The sequence below is a fragment of the Platichthys flesus genome, chromosome 1, assembly GCF_949316205.1.
Source record: "Platichthys flesus chromosome 1, fPlaFle2.1, whole genome shotgun sequence".
NCBI classification, from domain to species: domain Eukaryota; kingdom Metazoa; phylum Chordata; class Actinopteri; order Pleuronectiformes; family Pleuronectidae; genus Platichthys; species Platichthys flesus.
This window is the reverse complement of record NC_084945.1, coordinates 23,494,454-23,513,612: the sequence shown is the minus strand read 5'-3', so window position 1 is coordinate 23,513,612 and position 19,159 is coordinate 23,494,454. Positions and strand designations below refer to the sequence as shown.

The 19,159-nt window shown below is 41.2% G+C and overlaps 1 protein-coding gene across 1 annotated transcript; it reads left to right on the top strand.

The window, feature by feature from the left end:
- Positions 1–15,389: 15,389 nt before the first annotated feature.
- LOC133954868 (cytochrome P450 1A1) lies at positions 15,390–19,045 on the top strand. The gene is made up of 7 exons (XM_062389410.1): positions 15,390–15,517; positions 15,925–16,797; positions 16,888–17,014; positions 17,106–17,195; positions 17,328–17,451; positions 17,618–17,704; positions 17,984–19,045. Exons 2-7 carry the CDS (start codon positions 15,958–15,960, stop codon positions 18,279–18,281), a joined length of 1,566 nt encoding a protein of 521 aa, XP_062245394.1. The 5' UTR covers positions 15,390–15,517; positions 15,925–15,957; the 3' UTR covers positions 18,282–19,045.
- Positions 19,046–19,159: the final 114 nt, after the last annotated feature.

Sequence of the window (19,159 nt, the reverse complement as noted above, 5' to 3'; positions counted from 1 at the left end):
AGGATACATATGCACCAGCACAGAACTGGGCAATGCCTTTAAATGAACAACCTCTCCATTTCCAAAAGAAACTGCATTACAGCCACATGGCTCATATCGTCCGATTAAGGTCATAGTTTGAAAAAAGGTCCAGTTTGCCAGAGCCGTCCAGGAGCTCGCACCAAAACAGGAAACTCATTCTTGACCCTGAGCAAATATTTACACAGGCTGAAGCTTGTGACTTCTCTAATTATCTCACTATCACAGCAGCTATAGTATCCACCTTTTCAGCTGATGTCAGCACTGGGTCAACAAAAGGTCTAGTGTTTATTTGACACATCAAAAGGCACACAACAGCATATACTAGAACCTCTTCACGATTTAAATGGTTAACATGACAAAGAAAGCATTGATTGAATGACACATTTTGAACAAAGCTACATGTACAACATGTATGGGTTTAGATGACATATTGTACTATTTTAATGCAGCAGGGAGCTTGTAGAGGTATCCAGATTGTGTCAGTGAACATGAAAACATTATCATCAAAAACATCAGAGGCACTGAGTCCGACAGTAAAATGCTACAGTACATTCACCTGAGGCCAGGCAGAAACCCTTTTTATTTTTTGTAACTGCTACAATTATGATTGCTCATAAATTACATTTGAAAGTTGAGAACTGGCTTGAGATCAAATCACAATAATTTCTCACTTGACTGGCAGGGTAATGGGCTGTTGGCAGATCTATTTGTAACCTCATTTGATGTGGCACTGGAGATTAGACTGTGTGAACTCTTCGCCTGTCACCACACGTAAAATGACATAAGCAGCCTTTCCTCAAGTGATGGTCTTCTCTTCCCCCAATCTTAACTATAAGACGGATACAACTTATCACACAGGATTTCCATATCATTCATAAGTTTTTGTGAAGCACATTCGCTTGAATGGAGAAGGCCTGCCGAGTGTAGACGTACAAGGAGTGAATTTGGAGGAGGAGCTTAAAAGTAGGCAAGAAGAATATCTCTTTATTTCGATGACTAGGAGATGTTCACATCCCAGAGAGGGGTGGATGACAAGCAGGGCTGCCCGGCGAAGAGCAACATTTATTTAAGCACGGTTACACCCATCGGCGACAAACAACTAGACTCACGCCGCTGTCATTTTCACACACTCAGGTCTGCTTTTTACACGCATCTATACCTCCACACATATCTACATAGACCATCACACACACACACACACACACACACACAGACGAGTATTGCGACATATACATGTCGGGTGTGGCAGTTCCTCATGAAAAACTCCAGTATTTTTAAACCTTAATTTCCCATGGGTCTGTACCTGTTAATGGGTAAAAGTGAAGGGGAAGTAAAAGTACAAATAAACACACAAAATGTACTCAAATAAAATTCCATAAAAGTACAGAATTAACTTTTCTTCTCAAGTAAACGTAATTAATACTTGCTTAATGTAAAAGTGCTTGCTGAGAGAAGCCTATTCCATAATGGTCTAATACATCATTAACTGTATCTCCTGTATATTCTGTATTTAATACAACAATACAGACTCTGTAAATCACACTCCTGAAAACGTGAATATGAAAGGCAATGCACTGTAAAAAATAATGTGAAGTTAAAAGTACAGGTATTTGCTGATATATGCTGTGGAGTAAAAGTGAAAAGTACCTAAAAATAAATGTACTTAAGTAAAGATATATAGAAAATGTATTTTGTTTTATATAGCCACTGCTGGCAACAGTGAGATGCAATGTGATTTCAACTAAAGATGACAAAAAAGGTTCATGTTTGTTCATTTTGTGGTGGCACAGTGACCCAGGACACAAAGCTCTCACAGATGACCGTTTTCGGATTAGAAACACATTGAATTTTTGGCAAGTCGCGTTACAAATGTTACATTGCTCCTTGATGACTATTTTGACCATACTGAGCAGGATGAAGACCGGTTTTTGAAAAAAGGAGAAGAAATCCTTCACCAAAGTTTTTATTCATGCAGAAAAAAGAAACTCCGTCTGCAGTCCTGCTGCAGACGGAGCGCAGCTAATGCTATTAGCAAGTTATTGATGTTGTTGACCTGGCATCAGTACTTGACACAGAAAAATGCCTCATGGGATTATAACACAACATTTCTCAGTTGTGCTGTCTCTCTCTCTCTCTCTCTCTCTCTCTTTCTCTCTCTCGATATTGCACATGTTCCCAATTTTGTCCCTAATAAAACCTGAGAAGAAAAAGACGAGGAACCGGGAGCCCAGGTTTAAAAATACCAGATTTATCCTTTAACATTCCTGTATCATGATCAACATGTTTAATCTCCTGCTGCGTGAGGGTCTGAGAGCTAGCAAGCTGCTGGATTACTGCCTTTACTTATCACACATGCCGGCACAGCAGCCAGCGGAATTACGTTACCTCCTCACCTTCCATCTGCTTCTGTCTGGACTGCATTACATTAAGTGCAAGATCACTTCTCCTGATCTAAAATAATATGTGAAACTGCACAAACACACATCCACAGATCCTGCATCCTTGCAACACACACAAACCTAAAGCCCACATGTATCATCCTTCAAGTTTTTTTGTGTTTTTTTATTCTCTTATTGTCATAAAAAGAGCACGTTGAGACAAAGAGGTCCACATTTGCTCCACAATACACACAATCAACTCTATTCCCACAGGTACGAAAATGGACATTACGCCACTGTCCAACGGCTAAGTCAGCATTATCAGGCATGGTGTCATCATCCTGCCTCTGTTCTCCCAGTGCGTGTAATGAATCCAGTGTGTCTGAGCCCTGGCATGCACAAATGATTAACTGGTGGCAAAGAGAACTGATTAAGGAGATAAAGCTTGGCACACAACCGCCTCAGTGCTCCACGTGTACCTGCATAACTAGAGCTTCCTCACGCAAGGGAATTATTCATCTCTGCCAATCTTTCTTGTCGGATTCTTACACCCTGTCCACCAGAGATTCCTTGAATGTAGAGGACAGAAAATGTGGACACTGAGAAATACATGGCTAGCTCTCTTGTTAACTAATTCAAAATATACTGATCAGATTGGTGTGTAGATCTACTCTGTATTGTGCTTACTTCAAACTTTTACATTGTATGTTATGTTATTTTTAAAATTCAACATTTGGGAAGAGCAGGATAATATCCAAAGAAAGTTAGGTAAAATATTTATGTCATACTGAAGAGACAATGTAACCAAAAAATGTAAAAGTAGAAATTAATTTGCAAACACATAATAAAGTCAGTATACACTCTGTGGTATGACACGCAATACCCACATGAGTCCTTACACTATGTTCTCCAGACCAAACCTGGTAGCGTTCACCAGTAAAAATGATTTTAGTCAATCAGACCAGAGTGAAGCAGACAAAGAACAACGTGCAGCTCACTTCTAGTAGCTGTGTGGCTGGGGCTGTGTGGTGCACCCGTGGGCGACATGGAAACGAGGTGGGCCCAGGAAGAAACCATTATCATACATTATCAGTGGGTCTGTTCACAGCTGGCTATAATCACTGACATTCACAGGGGCTTCTCTCATCTCCTTAAAAACCTGAGTTCTCCGTCACAATGTTCTCCAAAGAAATTCCATTATCCAGTAGCTCACACATAAAATATACCAACAGTAATGCAGTTGGTTAAAATCAGGGGGAAGAGCAGCCAAGGAATCGCTAACAGCGGGACGGGTTGGGATTAATTAAATAATTGAATGAATAGATGAATATATAAATAATGTATGGACATAAATCTATAATTGTAATGCTCATGTTGTCATTTTCAGCTCAACTCATCCCTCCAAGCCATTTTCCCCCTTTATTTTCTGCTTCTTTCATTTTCCTTAACAAAGCACACGCTCCTATCTCATATGTTGAGAGTCTGTAACCAACACACATGGGTCGGTCTCATCACCAACAAATTCGGACATTTGTTCTGTAGCTTCATACGCATGAGATTGTTCTTAAGCTTTGATTAATTTTTTAACTCAGTTTTTATAGCTTTCCTAGATTTCCTTATATCTCTGTTATCTAAATTATGTGTGACCTTCTAAATGTTCCGCATGATTATCTATTCATAAAGTAATTGTGTTTACTGACCCTGCCACTGACCAACCATGTTGTACTGGATATACAGGACTGTGGTTAATATTTGTATTGTTGATGTTGATGTGCTCTGTTACATGAGACATCTATTGCACTTCTGTCCGTCCTGAGAGAGGGATCGCTCACCTGTGACTCTCCCTGAGGTTTCTGTGCTTCTGCTCTGTGGAAAGGGTTTTTAGTTCAAGGTGCGACAGAGGACGTCACACCTTGAACAGATGATTAAGTTCCAGGAGGCTAATTGTGGTTTGTGAATGAGGGCAATACAATTTAATCTGACTGGAGCTGTATTCCTGGTATTCTCTGGGTCAAAATTCCATTGGGTATGTACTAAAATATTAATAAGCTGATTATTTATCTCCCTAATGCCAACAGAGGTGTCTGGCCACAGAATCCTACTGAAATGCTCCTACAAATATAATTGTCAAAACCAAGTTGTCTGCAAGTCTCTGAAACCAAGATAGCCGGCAAATATACATGCACACTCCAATCACATCAAGCTCTCTAACCTAAATACTTACCATTAGTTTTTCAGGCAGGAAGCAGTAACATGCATGGTGTATTGATATGTGACACGTGTCAATGCCTTCCGTCGAGTGCCTAAAGTCAGATGCCAAACTATGCATTAACCTTTGACCAGCCTAAATCTCATCACCACTTAATGAAGAGGTTTGAAATCATAAAAGGATGGGTCATTTGCACTACTCAAACTTACTCTGTCAATTGTTTGTGACGAGCTGCATTGAAGGAGGCTTTCATTTCTTCCATAGCATTACACTGTTTTTGCTTTGTAATGTTATGCATTAAAAACCCTATTGACGGACATGGAGAAAACACAAGACAGCCTGGAAACCTATAGAAACATGCGGTATAGGCTCCGAGGCACATCCAGTGGATTTAGAACAAATGAGCTGTTGGCCTTCTTTTTTTTTTTTTTTTTTGCTCAACTTAGCGTGCTGTCTAAAAAAACGGCTGCTGATTGTTTTGATAGAAAAGGGTGCCCGATACCTCCCTCTGCTCTTTCTGTACACAACCTCCCGACCCTTGGCTCTGTCCGAGCAAACACAGTCTGCACGCAATGCACAATGATTAACCCGCAGATCGTCTAGCGACGGAGGACTCACTCGGTGGGCAGAACAAGAGCCGCTCGTCTGGGCACAGCGAGCACGCACACTGCTGCTAGTCTCTCTCTCTCTGTCTCTCTCTCTCTCTCTCTCTCTCTCTCTCTCTCTCTCTCTCTCTCTCTCTCTCTTTCTTTAACTTCTCTTGCTAATTTTCCCGCATTTATTTCTTATCTGAAATGTGTAAACTGATTTTTGTCGGACAATTAGATTGCACATGCTCCAATTCTACACCTGACAACTGTATCACTCTGTATTGGTTTCAACGCTAATGTGACCTTAAGTTCTGCCTTAATGAATATATAATATATAATTCATCAATTGAGTTCCTCAATTGATAAATTCAAGTGATTGATAAACGTTTTCCATTAATGGAAATCCCCTGCAATCAAATAGCATAACATGTTCCGCTCCTTGTAGACTCCAAAAAATGTGTCAGAGTGAGACCTCTTTGCTGAAATCATCCCCTGTGGATTAACCCGTAGATGATAGGCTGGTTGACTGCCCGTCGGTTTGCCTTGCAGAGAGAATGAAGGTTGTTGTGGGGGCAGTATGTGTGTGTGTGTGTGTGTGTGTGTGTTTGTGTGTGTGTGTGTGTGTGTGTGTGTGTGTGTGTGTGTGTGTGTGTGTGTGTGTAAATGTGTGTTTGCGTTCGTGCGTGCGTGTGTGTGTTCAGGGGGCACGAGGGGTTAACTTGTGTCATGCATGACTTCTTTTGCGTGCCAAGCTTATCCATATCTTATTTCCCAAAAGAAAAAAAGGATTGTATAGCGGCGCAGAACTATACACTGGCATTTATTCTATAGAGAGTAAATAGGACATGAGGCAACAGGCATGTCAGTGAACTGATGCAACGACTCACTGCTCATATGGACGAACAGCGGAAGTTGTTATTACTGCTGACAGAGGCAATCAAACTACAACTACCGATGAAGTTTTGACCAAATTAATAAGCTTTATTTTTTATCTGTACGTTTCCAGAGAATCATATGTTTTTTATATAAAAGTTTTTGACACGTAGTCAGACTACATGTAGCTGTTTTCCAATCAGAGCCTCATCATGTGCTTTGCCCATGTGCACATGCATGTGGGTGATGAATCTCACCAACATTTGGCACAATTTCTCAAATCTGCAGGTGGTTTTAACACACCAGGGTGTTAAGAAGAAGGAGGCTGCAAGTATTTCATGAGGAAGAAAATTTACATAATATATGTTTGTTACACCTCGATGATACACGATGTTAACATAACTTATATGTTAAAAAGAAAACTGTACAAGGATTTGCCTCATTAATCAAATCACCAGTCATCGGCACTGCTTTATAAGAGGGACCACTCCAGATTTGTCTTAAATCTGTGTTTCTTTCCACTGTTTGTTGAATTTGGAATTTAGGTAAAAAGTGTTCAGTTGTTAAAAGAAAAGCACAATCATTTTTATTATATAAGAGACTGATCATCCTGCAATGGTCTCTATTTTTGTGCTTGCATTTATAAACATAATATATATATATATATAGTAGTTACAGTGGTTCTGTGTGGCCTCTACACTGATGATCAGCCAAACCATTACAGTCTGGGAATGGTTTCACTGTACAAGTAGCAGAGTCCCTTGAGTCGATGTCTCACTGAGGCTCTGAGCTCCATCACTTGATTGATATTCATTCTCCGTGTTAAGCTGATAATGAGTCAAATGTTCACACACGCACAGTGTGTGGGTCATGACTCTGCGCAGACACGCATCCTCAGGGGTTCCCCTTTATGATCTGGCCCTCCCCGGCCCGGACTATTTACACACGGCTATGACACCTTCGTGCTCCGGCGGAGAGGGAGAGGTGACAGAAAGATTGATGACCGAGATATTTTTGCACGCAACTATTGTTATTGCAGCGCAGCTCGGATACATGGCTTGCATAAGGACAGAGCAGGGCTGTGGGGATGGGAGGAGGGAGGGGAAACCATTAGCTCAGTTACTAATCTGGTATTCACGCCTGGTCAGGAAGGGAAGGTGATCCAACACCCCCACCCACCATTACATTCACACAAACACACACGGGCACACACAAACACACACACACACACCCACACAATCTTTTTCTGATGAAACACACATACCCACACACCCACACACCCACACACACAAACACACATGTTCACACAACATACACACAAACACACAGAGTGCTGCATGGTGTGTCTGTGTGTACTCGTTGGTGGTTCAATTGATTTTGTCTCTTGTGTGGTGACCCATCCTGACCCTGTTATCTATTGATCGTACCTTGTGTTCTGACCTTAACTGATCTAACATCCATTTAACTCTGTCCTTTAATTTAATGCAATCACCTATTGCAGCAGTCACAGGTGTTTTCAAATCATACAGTATTATTTATTCTGGGATCAATTAAAAAGAGAATGGAGATCAAGCGGTTTATTGCTTTGTGACGTTTTGAAAACTCAAGCTTATATCTTCCACATAATTTTGACACTGATTTTTAGCTAGAAACAACAACACAAAAACAATAGACTAAAGGTAACTCAGAGAATAAGATTAATTAATTCAACATCTAAAATATTGGTTGTGAGCCTAAAAATGAATGGAATGACTGAATGAAACCTGGATACTGTGGCAGCAGAATGAATTTGTCATGCTCAACTTAATGTCATAGTATTGAAAAGACAATATACAAATCTGTGTGTATTACATAGTGTATTCAGTAATGAATTGAAATGACACCATAATTCCCTCACTGAGCTGCTTATTCCATTTATTTCTTCATATTTTAACTGGTGATGACAGCTTTTTGTTCTAGTCTGAGTTGATTTATGTCTTACTTAATGGTGGAGGATTGCATCAATTCTTCATATAATTTATTCTTTGAGGGCTGTAACAATCACCTGGCATTGGGCGAGAGGCTGAGTACACCCTGACCAGGTCGCCAGTCCATCGCACGGCCAAAATAAGACAAAACAACTAACCGAGCTCATCAATTTTTTGGGGTCGCCTGGAAACATTTCCGGTTTCAATCCGGTTTGATTGACACTATCACTCATTTTCTGCATTTGCATGTCGTCCAATTGATGAAGTTGTTTTCTTATTTAAATGGGTTTCCTTAGGAATACACCAATTACAATTCAGTGAATGTGATATTCTTTAAATTTGCATTAGGTCATCGCCAACATTCATGAATGTCATGACCTGCAGTCCAAAATAATCCCATTAGGGTTTGCTCGATTGGGCACAGGCAAAGGCAGGAGGCTGTTCAGCGATGTCCTACTGGTCAAGCCATTGTTTTCCACCCACTCTACGTATTATTATTTTTAAATTTCACAAATGTTCAGAATTAATGCATCAGTAGACAACAGCAGTCACACTGTGTCTATCGAGGGAGCTTTACAAAGTTTGCCCAGGAGTTGCAGCAGGGAGGGTCCTGAGAAGAATTATGCAGAGTTGCATTATGGGAAATGTAGGGGCTGAGAGCTTGGCCCAATCTAGTGTTTCTGCCTCTGCTGCTTCAACTTTGGTCTTAGGCAGTTTGGAAGAATCAAAATTCCTTCAGGTCCAAATTCTGTGGCTGGTGGCCGCTACTCACTGCACAGTGGAGACAGCGTCACAGCAAGGCAACACAAATCGGTCTACTGGTTAACAGTCAGAACAGAGATTATACCATCACATCAAAGGTAATTCTACAACAACACAAAGGGGTCTGCGTGAAGGCAAAAGGTGAATCTAAGGATTTTAGGACAATTTAGTGTTCCTATGTCTCTTAGCCACTCAGCTGACCTGGCGTCTCTGCTGGTTCAGGGGGGTTCTGGTAAATTGAATACACATGTAGGCAAGCGGGTTTTCTTACAGGTCAGCTGCCTGGGAAGTTGATTCTGTGGTTTCACAGGTACCTGATGTTGAAAGAAGGAAGTTTGTCTCAGCGCAGACCTTAGTGTCATATAGGGGAATAAAGGAACTGGATCTGTTTTCATTAATCAAATACAATTCAGAGGGAAACAAAATGTTGGTAAAATGGAAAAAAGGGAAAAGTATAAGACTGTTTACATAATTGTTTTAGGATTAAAGGAATTACGCATCACGTAAGCCATTGCGAATGATGCCAGCCTTCAACGACTTGCAGCACTTCTACCTGCTACTTGTTGTAGTGATATCATCCTTTTGACCCTTTTCCTCATCACTATCATAATGTAATGCATAACCATCCAAACATAGCCAACATGACTTCTGACGTTGTGCAAACACTTCTACAGTAACAGTGCGCTCCACCAATCACAGACGTCTTCATTACATCTGAGGATTGTGAGTAGTGTACTTGTCCTTGACATTGTGAATAAAAAAAACATTCATCTAAAAACACAGTTTTGGATTCTACAAAAGTGTATAACATTGTTTCCCAATCTCGTAGCATTTCGTAAGTCTACATGATGATTACAATATTATGGCTAATAATAATGACAATGTATGGGATTTTTACTTATGGAACCATGCTGTTGACCTCTATATACTAATGTTATTACCCTTTCTATTAGAAATGTGGAATGATTTATTGGTTAAAGTTTTAAAGTAACTTGCCATGCACTTCTTATGAATTCCCCCATTATATCAAAGTGTAAATGGGATTTGCTGGTGTAGCCCATTAATTGCTATGTTACCCAGGTAGAGTGACCCCTACAGGTAACCAGTAAGTAAAACGGGTCAAAGGTCAAAGCCTTGTTTCACCGAATCTTGGCGTCTAAAGTAACATGAGAAATGAGGATGCTTTACCTGGAATCATGTCTGTGTAACTTACAAAAGAGGCTTATTGTTGCCATTGGTTACCAGGGACACCGCACCACATTGCAGGAGCAGTAAATGTAATGTGATACGTGACAGATAATTGAAGGTTTTCTGTTTGTACATGTTTTCTTTCCTACTTCCTTCAGTTTTATAGGTCATCAGTCCTGGATCAGTTTGAGACTGCACTGTTTCAACATGGTGTTCCTTCAGGAAGGAGGTGATAGTGCTTTTATGAAGTAGACACTTCAAAAAGAGTCGTAAAGGAAGTGTAATCTTTGCCAAGCAGACTCCGGAGTACATCTTTATCAGGCAAATTCTTGATTTTGACCTTTCAAAAGCAACAGCAAAAGTATGTTTATATGTATAAACACAGTAGAAGCAACACTGACTTTGTGTTAAATGATGCAAAATACAATGAGCCTCTTCCGTTTGTTTTTTTGGGCCTGGGAATTTTAGATATTTTTAAGAGTTTTATTGCTCTATGAAAACTCGGAAGGAAAATTCCGCTAATACTAAATCATGAAAACCATCACAAAGAAAATGCCAGCCTCGGACAGCAGCGGTATGCAAAGAGAGCTATTCACACAGTGGAGCAGAGGTACACACCTGCTCTGAAGGTGTGTGCGTGTGAGCCTTTGCGTGAGTAGAACAACCATCACAGTGATTACACCTGCTTTTATGTCCAAGAATTCTTTAAGCGGTATATGGCTCTGGGCAAAACATATTTTCCCTTTTTTTTTCTTCCCCCCTGTTAAAAATGGACAAGGGCAAAAGCCAACAGACCCCCAGGCCAGAGTCCAGCTCTAAATGTGGCCCACTCTTTACACACGGCTATGGATCTGTGCAGCAGCACTACTCCTCGCTCCCAGTATTAAACTTCAATCTCTTTAATCGTTTTTAAGAAGTTAGTAGACTACTTCACCAATGAATCTCCCCACTGACTCACATCCAATCCTTCACATCTGTCCTCCTCAGTCCAAACAAAAGATGACTATCACTTCAGTTTTGAGGGGTTTTTATCTATTTTTTTACTTGCATGAGTCAGGTTGACTCTGGCTGATCACAGGAATAATTTTTAAATGCCTAGAACTTTAAATTTAAAGGGTGGGGGGTATGGTTTTCAGTCCCTTGTTGGTGACATTTACAGTTACTCCATCTCAAGCTGTGGGTGCTGCTCACCTGCAGGGATCTGACACACACACTCCTGCAGCCTGAACGCTCGCTGAGAATGCAGCCATGCTCTCGCCTCAGGCAGTCCACACACGATCACAGGGCACGTTCATCTTTAATCAGGTTCAGTTTCATCCCCGGGGAGCACGCACACACACAGGCACACACACACACGCACAAACACACACACACACGCACACACACACACACACACACACACAATGCTACAAACTGAGCAATGTGACTCACAATCCTTTTGCTGAATACAGTAGCCGGTGTTTATTTAAACATGATGCTCTAGGTTTCCAGTTTATCCAGGTTCAATACAATGCACTTGTTCTGTATACTGTAATGCTCAGTTCATTCATATATCTGCAACATGGGTTTGCCCTCACTGAACCACAAGAACAATAGGATGTCATATAGAATACAAAGACACTTCCCATGTATCCATCTAACCAGTAATCTATGTATGAACAACAATGTATTATATCACTGATGGAGAAACATGACATATGTACTAACAGGAGAAACAATATTTTTTAATTCACAGTAATCATAATTTGACCCAAGTTCTCTGAGCTACAGACTACTTTATCATATATCTGATAGCCTGTTAAACAGATTGGATAAAGAGCTGGGCTTTGTTTCCCATAATGGGATTCTCAACATATATGTATAATGGATGTTTTACATAGAGAGAAGGTGAGGCCATGGGTCATTGTTGCCACTGCCCTGAGAAGTTGTATTAAAAACGTAAAATAGTCTTGTATTAAAACAATGTTAATTAATGACCCTCTACACCCTCTCCACCCTCATGTTCCACTGTGGGACGGTGGTGCGTGAGAGTCAGGGTGACTGGTTCACCTTGTTTTATAACTTCCAGTTTTGTAACTTGTTTTTCGATTGGTGGGTTCTCGCATGTGTGGCTGCTCAGTCTGGCCCCACCGTGTTGCATGACTGCAAAGAATGAAGCCTGAGTGGCAGATTGCATGACTCCAAAGCCCCAAGATCCTCGCATTTACAGAAGCTATAGCGAGCAAATATGTGCACCTTCGTGCCCAAGCGGTGGGGGAAAGGGACTCTCGCGTCCTGCGCTCTTTGTTCTGGGAGTTTAAGACCCTTGTGTCTTTTCCAGAGGCGGCTGCCTTCGCGTGACTTGACCAAGCAGATTTAGGATTGTCCAGAAGACCGAGACCCTCCCCTCTGACTGAAGCTCCGCTTCTCACGCAACCTGCAGCACCAGAGGCGCAGCGCCGCGGCGCACGTCGAGAGTCCCCGGAGAGTCCACACACAGTGCGACAGGATCAGTGCGGATTACGCATAATAAATGAGCAACCAAAACGTAACCTGTCGGACTTTTTTGTTATGAAACTTATCTTGGCTGCACAGCTTCTCTCTTTTCTGGTACATTGTTGAGCTGTGGTAAAAGACGCGTCTGGCGCTACAGTATGTGCCTTTTACGCATTTCTACAGTAGCTTTGTTTTTGAATTTGGTCTTCAAATTTTATTTTAAGTCCAGCAACGTTAATGATAACCACTACTGTGCCAACATCCTTTAACCCTAAAGATGAAAATTGTAACAAAAAAGAAGAACTTATTATTGATCAATTTTAGAACTACTCCTCTATCTAACTGGCTGCTGTTATTGGATCTTAAAAAATCAAAAGTCCTAATGCAAACATCTATCTTGGACATATATAATCTTATATTTGTATTTATTGAAAATAAATCTTGTTCATTTGTTTACATTCGCCAGTCACCAGAGTGTATTGGATGTATTTTCTGATTCAGGCTGTGAGGGACAGTTTTTATAATTTAAGGAGACACAAGGAAATTTGTGGCTCCCTCAAATTCTACATCATGAAAATAAAATGTACAATTCAAGCAGGTTTGGAGTCCCACCAAACCTGCTGGAAATTTTTTAAAGCTCATATGTAAATTTTAATGTATTTATACATTAACTCCCGCGCATTTTGCCCCCATTACCACAATCTATCTGACAAACAGTAGACCATGCTTTATTCGTTTTATTGTAAAAGAACTGTGACATTTTGTCATAGATATAAATTTACATCAACTGTTAACGAATAAATATCATTTTTTTAAGATATTGACATTGACTAGTGTCGAGTGGCATGCTGTCTGCTCCATTGTATTCAATTATCATATGGCTGCGATCTTCCGTCAGTGTTCAAGTCCAATAAAAACCCAGTATCACAAGTGTCAACATTTTTAAAAGTAAAATAAAAAATCTCTCAACTTTACCTGAAGCATCTCCGATCTTATCTGAAGAGAAAACATTAACCAGTCATCTAGCAAAGATGAGACAAGTTTTAAGAAGGATAAACATATACAAATAACATTCTTATAGTTGTTGAAAAGCCTACAAAGAAACGTTGTCATGTTTTTAATTTGCAGCTGAAACCTGGTGAAACTGGACAAATGCCCCCCCCCCCCAAAAAAAAAGCAGTGCAAATTACAGAAGCAGGCTTACGCTAATATTGTATTTTACTCGAATATATATTTGGGGTCAAAGCTACTATCACCATAACCCGAACAGTAGCGCATTTTGACAGCAGTGATGGTGGAAACTTGGCCAGTGTGGTGCGTAATCCTGTTTTTAAAGCCATCACTCTTTTCCTGCTCGTCCCCACAATCTGAAACAGACCACAGATACTATTGCACAATCCAACTGGGAGCGACTGTGTCCCATGTGTAGTGAAGTCTCCACAACACAGTGGTTTGACAGATGTGAGATGTATGTAGGAGTTTGAAAAGTCAATGCCGCCACCATTTCAATATTTTAAATCGAATTGTCATATACTTTTATTGTGATGCTGATTTTCTGCAGAAAATCGAAACCTTTCTTTTCTTTTCGATCAGAAATGTTAAGCCCCACGAATAAAACCAGAGCAATGGCACACATTTCACTTCTATGTGAGGAAGTGCGGTTGAAACTCAGAAACTGATCTGTCGGTCTAAAAGGTTCAAAAGGGTAAAAAAAAAAAAAAAGACAAAACGGAGGAATAGTAATGAACTCATCTACCCTTTATCTCCAGCAGTGTAGCCTGATCACCCCCACCCTCCCCAGCATCCTCCTCAAAGGGGAGGTGAGGGTTTGATCACTGCGCTCTCACGCAACTGGTCAATCTTTAACTCCAGCGGAGAACCAACAGGTACAAGCACGCAATGGCATTTGACTGATTTATAAGGACTGAGTTGTCCGGGTGGCTGCTGCGTGTGGCAGGTTGTCAAAATCTCACATTTTCACACCAAACCTGGCATGAGGACGAACGTTGTGTAACTGAGGTCAGAAAGTAAAACCCCAAAGACTCTTAAAGTGGTTAAAGCTATATAAAGTTATAAATATAAGTTGTGCGTGAATTTTTTTATGAAACTATTTTGAATCATCTCCCTATTTCTCGTCTTAAACTGCACTAAATGAATACATATGTTCCCTGATATTGACATTAATTTCCTTTTAAGACAAAATATCCATGTTACTGTTTACTATTTAAAAACCATGCCGCGTGTTTAGCATTGATTCGTTGCATTGCACTAAAGAAATCTCCTTTGCATTTATTTATACATCAATAAAAGATCATTAATCATTATTATGGGAAAAAAACTATTTGCAATACACACATTGGTCTGCCAATTTGATTATATATGAGAAAGTTGGCTGAAAGGAGATTCCTGCCTCGGTTAAAGCGCTAGTTTTAATATGGACAGCGCATAATTAAAATAATATGTAAGCCACATTTTATCTTATAGTCCAAACATGGCGTAAAACACAGACGGCACGAGTGCCGCCGGAGCATCAAATTAAACAGTTCTATCGCCGATTTCAAACGGTTTTATAGTGGTCGAGGTTATATTTGCCCTTTATGGTTATAACGTCTTATCTGTCCATAAAAATGACACATATACACCGCAGAGCTATTGAGTCCTGATGGTTTCAAACTTTGCCTTAACAACTGGGAAATGTACAAATTGTGCGCGAGACGGTAGTTTCAAACTATTCTAGCACTCCCTCACGCACGTACACACACGCCACACAGACACACACGCACACATACACACACTCACACCTACACTTTTCCCCTGCACTAAACTTCATTCATGACAAGAGAGGGAGAGAGAGAGACAGAAAGAAGGAGAGAGATTACGTCATGGGCAGCAGCCAATGAAGCTGTGGAGCGCACTATAAAGCCAGAGCCCATTCTCTGTTTTGAAACATTAAGAGAGTAAGCTCAGACAATAACTCAACTGAACTCTTTCTATTTTTCTGCAAACCACTTTTTGGGGATCACGTCATCGCTCCTCACTGACCGCTTCACCGAGGTAAGCTCATTACGCGCAGAAATGAAGACGGACTGCAGAGTCATAATGTCAGAGAAAGGAGCAGGAGTGCTGAGCTAAGCTCTGCAAGAGAAACGTGTCTGAATAGGAGATTATTCTTTGCAGTTGCAGCTTTGAATTTACTCGTTATTTTTAAATGTTGTTTTGTTTTCATTGGTTCTCCGTGCATCATTTTGTCGTGGTCATAAACGTAATCACTTTGCATGGACCGTCACCTTTAGAGAAGTGGTGCATGCAAGCTCATGGAGTCAGGTTAATAATAAGCAAATGGTTGGTGACAGAGTCTCTAGTAACTTTAAACTTCACGGTGCATATAGTCAACATGTTGCACAACACCTTTTCTCCTCCCTGCCTGCACTACTCTAATGCCCCACCTTTTTCATTTCCAGATTGTGTTGAAGGCAGAAAAAAAAGTCGTCATTATGATGCTAATGATGCTACCGTTCATTGGATCTGTGTCTGTATCTGAGAGTTTGGTGGCCATGACAACGATGTGTCTGGTCTACCTGATTCTTAAGTTTTTCCAAACTGAGATTCCTGAAGGGCTCCTTCGGCTTCCTGGGCCGAAGCCCCTGCCTATCATTGGCAATGTGCTTGGATTGGGCAGCAAACCTTACCTGAGCCTCACTGACATGAGCAAGCGATACGGCCACGTCTTCCAGATCCAGATCGGCATGCGTCCTGTGGTGGTGCTGAGCGGCAGCGAAACGGTTCGACAGGCGCTCATCAAGCAAGGGGACGACTTTGCAGGCAGACCCGACCTGTACAGCTTCCGCTTCATCAATGCCGGCAAGAGTCTTGCCTTCAGCACGGACCAGGCCGGCGTCTGGCGTGCCCGCAGAAAGCTGGCCTACAGTGCCCTCCGCTCCTTCTCCAACCTGGAGGGGACAACTCCAGAATACTCCTGTGTTCTGGAGGAACACATCTGCAAAGAGGGGGAGTATCTCATCAAACAGCTCAACACTGTCATGAAGGCCGATGGCAGCTTTGACCCATTCCGCCACATTGTTGTGTCTGTGGCCAACGTGATCTGCGGAATGTGCTTTGGCCGACGCTACGACCACGACGATCAGGAGCTGGTCGGCTTGGTGACCCTCAGTGATGAGTTTGGCCGGGTGGTGGGCAGTGGAAACCCTGCAGACTTCATCCCCATCCTTCAGTACCTGCCCAGCGCAGCAATGAAGAACTTTTTGCGCATTAATGGCCGCTTCACCGAGTTCGTGCAAAAGATCGTCACCGAGCACTACACCACTTTTGATAAGGTACACCACTCCTTGTAACATTCATGAAATCATATATTTTTCACTCAATGTGTCTCAAGCTTTATTGAGATTGTCCAACCATTCTTTCAGGACAACATCCGAGACATCACAGACTCCCTTATTGATCACTGTGAGGACAGGAAGCTGGATGAGAACTCGAATGTCCAGATGTCAGACGAGAAGATTGTAGGAATTGTCAACGACCTGTTTGGAGCTGGTAAGCCATATATGTTTAATGATGTGATCACAAGTGACCTCTGCAAAAATGAATGAAAAAGTCCTAACAGAGGTTATGTTTCTCTATCTAGGATTCGATACCGTCTCTACTGCCCTGTCATGGTCGGTCATGTACCTTGTGGCGCACCCAGAGATACAGGAGAGACTTTATCAAGAAATAGGTAAGTAGTTTTGTTTTAGGCAAGATACTTGGATTTTCAATCTTGCTTGATTCAAGGGTGCAACCGATTACAAGATAGATGAAGCCTCTGTCCTCATCCTGAATTGTATTCAATGGATTTTTTACTTTTCAGAGGACAAAGTGGGTCTGGATCGCATGCCTCTTCTCTCTGATAAACCCAATCTGCCTTTCCTGGAAGCCTTTATCCTGGAGATCCTTCGCCACTCTTCATTCCTGCCCTTCACCATCCCACACTGGTGAGGTTCATCTCTTTTAGATGATTGATTCTACCACAAGTGATATATTAATGACATGCTATCATGGAACCACAAAGGAAAGACACAAATACATGGTGTTCCCCAGTACGATAACATACACAGTTCAAACTTGTAAATACACAATACGCTTTGTTTTCTTTTTCAGCACCACTAAAGACACATCTCTGAATGGCTACTTTATTCCCAAAGACACATGTGTCTTCATCAATCAGTGGCAGATCAACCATGATCCGTAAGTACTAAAAGTTACATTAAATTTGTTTTATTCAAATATGATGAACGTTGCTGATAGAGAGACAGAGATAGAGTGAGATGCTAAAGCTGTGGAAGGTTACAAGTCTTGCTCAAGGGCATCCTATTAGTAGATGTAACAGAAGATACATAGTAGCCTTCATTAATTTCCCCACTTGTCCTGACTGAATCAAGAAAACAAACCTCTAATTCATCATTCTTTGGGGGCATGCATACACCTTTCTTTAATGTATTTTCCTTCATCCGCTGCAATTTTCAGAGAGCTGTGGAAAGATCCATCTTCCTTCAACCCAGATCGCTTCCTGAGCGCCGACGGCTCCGAGGTCAACAAGCTTGATGGCGAGAAGGTGATGGCCTTCGGCATGGGAAAGCGGCGCTGCATTGGCGAGGTCATCGCACGGAATGAAGTCTACCTCTTCTTGGCGATCATCATTCAGAAGCTGCACTTCCTCCCGATCCCGGGCGAGAAGCTAGACATGACACCTGAATACGGTCTCACAATGAAGCACAAACGCTGCCACCTGAAAGCCACGATGCGAGCAAGGAACGAGCATTGAAGCTCATCGCCACGTACAATACGTGACTCAGCAGGTCACAGTCAGATTAAGAGTCAGTGGAGGAAGAATAATCTCTCTCTGAATGTAGAAGGCTTGATTCCAGATTTGATGTTCAGAGTGTGTGGCATTGAAGCATATAAGTGACATGTGTCTGTTGCGGAGTGTCAGAGGTGTCTGGGTTTTTGTGAACATATCTCTGCTATGATTTAAGTTGAAGAGATATTCCTGCACGAGGCAGATTCTTCTCAGTGAAGTATAAGGAGATCCTTGGTTCATCTGTTGTGTTGTCCACTAATCTGCTTCCATTCAGAAGTTGTCTTGTTCAACTTTGGGACAGACAGTATATGGTTTAATTGGTAGGCATTATCATTGCAACATATTTTTTTCTATTGAGAACAAATATCACCTTATGACACCATTTATACTTGTAAGCTACTTTTTAATTCCATTATAATGTCGACGTAAGACACTGAAGATATATTTGTATCCCAGAATGTGATTTTGTGTGTATATCAAGTTCTTTCGTATTTTTGGAAAATAACTATTTTTTGTGCCCAGTGTTTGTATATATTTGAGGTGAAAGTGTTTTTCTGTGCATCTACATGATTTATGAGAATACCAAAAGAGTTCCAGTGATGTTTGGAATATATTAGTATGCAACACATTTTTGTATTTCTCTCTCTAATGTATTGATGATTGTCTATGATGTAAGGATGGAGCATTCTTTAATCAGCCATACAAATAAAGTAAAACAAATGTTTGAATTAATCCTCCTCATTGTATTCTTTGCTTAATTTAAAAAACAAACAACATCCCCGTGCACTGCAGTCATTGATCTGCTTCTCACCAAACCACAAAGAGGACCAGGTCACAATGAT